Source organism: Salvelinus namaycush, chromosome 1 (assembly GCF_016432855.1).
Source record: "Salvelinus namaycush isolate Seneca chromosome 1, SaNama_1.0, whole genome shotgun sequence".
NCBI classification, from domain to species: Eukaryota; Metazoa; Chordata; class Actinopteri; order Salmoniformes; family Salmonidae; genus Salvelinus; species Salvelinus namaycush.
The window spans coordinates 81,927,525-81,930,390 of NC_052307.1; the positions used below are offsets into that span (position 1 = coordinate 81,927,525).

Here is a 2,866-nt window from a genome sequence, read left to right on the forward strand (position 1 = left end):
CATGGTTTGAATGTAGAGAATTCATTTGAGTAGATGAGTTTACAGTGAACCATTCTTCCCCCAACATCACACAGAGGTGAAATAAAATTGGAGCTAAAAAGCTCATTCAGATTTGTTTTTCTTGATTTAGCCACTAGACATATATTTTTTTAAATAAATAATTTCTGTTTTGTAAAGACACTTTTTCAAATAGCACACCCATTTTGAAAGATGTTGATCCATTTGATCGTTAACATCATCAGTCAAGTCAGTGTCAAGTCATTCCCACACTAATCCTTACCATTCTGTCCATGATACTTCCTGTATGAGATAGCTGATATCGGATTCCTCTAATGAATCTCAATCAAATTTGGGTCTCTTGCACATTGTCTTTGGAGCTGGCTTGAATCAGTAAAGGTTCCTGTGTGTGGGAGTGGTGGTAGGTGCTCCTGTAAGTGTTGTAATGGTTGTAATGCTCCAATGGGGGCAGGTGTAAGTGGGTCTCCATGGCAGCGACACCAGCGAGCTCCTCCTCCACTGTGATGACCTCCATGGAGGAGGCGGGGCCATCGGGGTCCTGCTGGTGGTTCTGCTTCCTCATCTTGTAGAAAATAACCAGCAAGACGGCGGCCATGAGCGTGATGGCCACGAAGCAGCCGATGATGATCTTGGTGGTCTTCATCACCTCCTCCAAGCCGCGGTCCCCCTCCCCGTCCAGGTCCAGAACAGAGACGGTGTAGGTCCGCTCTGTGGTCCTGGTCTGGACCGGAGGCCCCCTGGTGGTCGAAGATGATACCCAGCCAATCGGTGGAAGAGCAGGAGTCTGGCTGTCGTCTACTGTCTCTGTGGTCTCCACGGTGACTGTGGTGAAGTAGGTGACGCCGCTGTTCTCCACCGAGGTGACGTTGAGGACGGCAGAGGCGGAGATGTTGCCCGCCGTGTTGCTCACCATGCAGGTGTAAGTCCCCGTGTCCTGCATGGTGACAGTGGTGAAGTTCAACGTCCCGTCGTTGAGGACAGCCAGGCGCACCTTGTACGCCCCGTGGGTCACCAGAGACCCGTTGGGGGTGAGCCAGCTTACCGAGGTCAACGAGCTCGTTCTGCACTTGAGCTCAGCCGCCATGCCCTCTGTGACGTTGCGGTCCGCCGGCGGCTCCACGATGACAGGCACATCGCACTGGAAGTAGCTGTGCTCTAGCTCGCCGATGTAGCGACCCCTGTAGCTAGCTGGGGTGTGGCAGCGGGCACAGCAGCTGGTGTTGGCAGGCACTGTCTCCTTCAGCCACCAGCTAAGCCACAGGATGTCACAGTTACAGTTCCAGGGGTTATGGTGCAGATGGACTCTCTCCAGGCGGTGCAGGGGGGTGAAGAGGTCATGGGGCAACAGGGTGAGGTTGTTGTGGGCCAGGTTGAGCTCCACCAGGGACTGGAGGTCGTCAAAGGAGTTCCTCTCGATGGTCTGGATCTGAGCGTGCATCATCCACAACTTCTGCAAGTTCGCCAGCCCTGCGAAAGAGCCAGGCCCTATGACAGAGATCTGGTTCCCTGACATCTCTAGCTCCTCCAGCCTGACCAAGGGTAGGATGTTGGGGATCTCCTTGAGGTTGCACATGCCCAGGTTCAGGTAGCGCAGGTTGCTGAGGTCCTGGAAGGCTCCATCTGAGATGTAGGAGAGCCGCTTGAGCTCTCCCAGGTCCAGTCTTCGCAGCGAGGGGACCCGGTTGAAGGCGTACGATGGGATGCTCTCAATGGGGTTGTTCCTCAGCCACAGCTCCTTGAGCTTGGAGAGGTACTCGAAGGCCCCATTGGGGATGGTGGTGAGACGGTTGTCGAACAGCTCCAGGGTGTTGAGACTGGCCAGGCCGTTGAAGGCGCCAATCTCGATGTTGCGAATGTGGTTCTTGCTCAGCTGCAGGATTTCCAGGTGCCGTAGATGCTTGAAGCTGTCCACCTTGATCACCTGGATGAGGTTGTCCTGCAGGTTCAGGTAACGTGTGTTGGTTGAGATGCCGTCGGGGACATCTCGCAGGCTCCGGCGGGTGCAGATCACCTTGCTGAACTGGTTGCTGCAGGAGCAGACAGAGGGGCAGGTCTGGGCACGCACCAGGCCGGCCACCGCCAGGATCTGGAGGGCCAACAGCAGCACAAAGAGGGGATAGGACCGAGCCCCCCTCAGCCTAGGATCTCTCATTGTCTGGCGCTGGAGGGAGGAGATCATTGTGATCAGCATTCATAGTTCAGTGGCTGGTGGTCCTCTCTGAAATATTGTAAAGAGAAGAGAGAAAAGTACAACAGATTAGGCAGTGGAACAATATAAGACAAGCAAAGAAAACTAGATGTAGAACAGAAGGTAATTATGGGTAATGCCACTTCTTTTTATGTGTATAAAGTCTATTGAAGGGACACCATACTGTCTGTGCTCAATGCACATGCCTGGGATAATGACCTACATGAGGAAGAGAGATGGTGAAATGTAGTTGCCTTATCATTGGGATGGATGGATGTTCACTCATCCTAGATAGTCATCATAAACACTGTCCATCTGTGGAGCATTAGAGCAGTCAGGGATATCAGAACTGAAAAACTCAGCATCTAACTCCCATATGAACTTTCCTCTCTCATCAATAAATAAATACAAATGGTTGTCATTCAGGTCCTAACCCGGGAAGTGAATTATTCATCTGTACATCTGCAATAAGACAATAAAACCAGCCAGTCAATTTCTCTTATTGTATACTTCAATTCATAAATTGATTTGTCACAAAGTGCTGTAACAAACTGGTCACAAAACGGACTGTTTTTTCAGTCTCAAAACGTAGATGAATTTCACTTCTCACAATAAGTGTTTTCAGAGGAGGACGTGTCTACCAGCTTAGAAATAAGTCAA

At 51.1% G+C, this 2,866-nt stretch overlaps 1 protein-coding gene across 1 annotated transcript; it reads right to left on the reverse strand.

The window, feature by feature from the left end:
• Positions 1 to 343: 343 nt before the first annotated feature.
• Positions 344 to 2,209, reverse strand: lrrc4cb (leucine rich repeat containing 4C, genome duplicate b). Its single transcript, XM_039005525.1, has one exon. It carries the CDS (start codon positions 2,207 to 2,209, stop codon positions 344 to 346), a length of 1,866 nt encoding a protein of 621 aa, XP_038861453.1.
• Between the last annotated feature and the right edge of the window lie 657 nt (positions 2,210 to 2,866).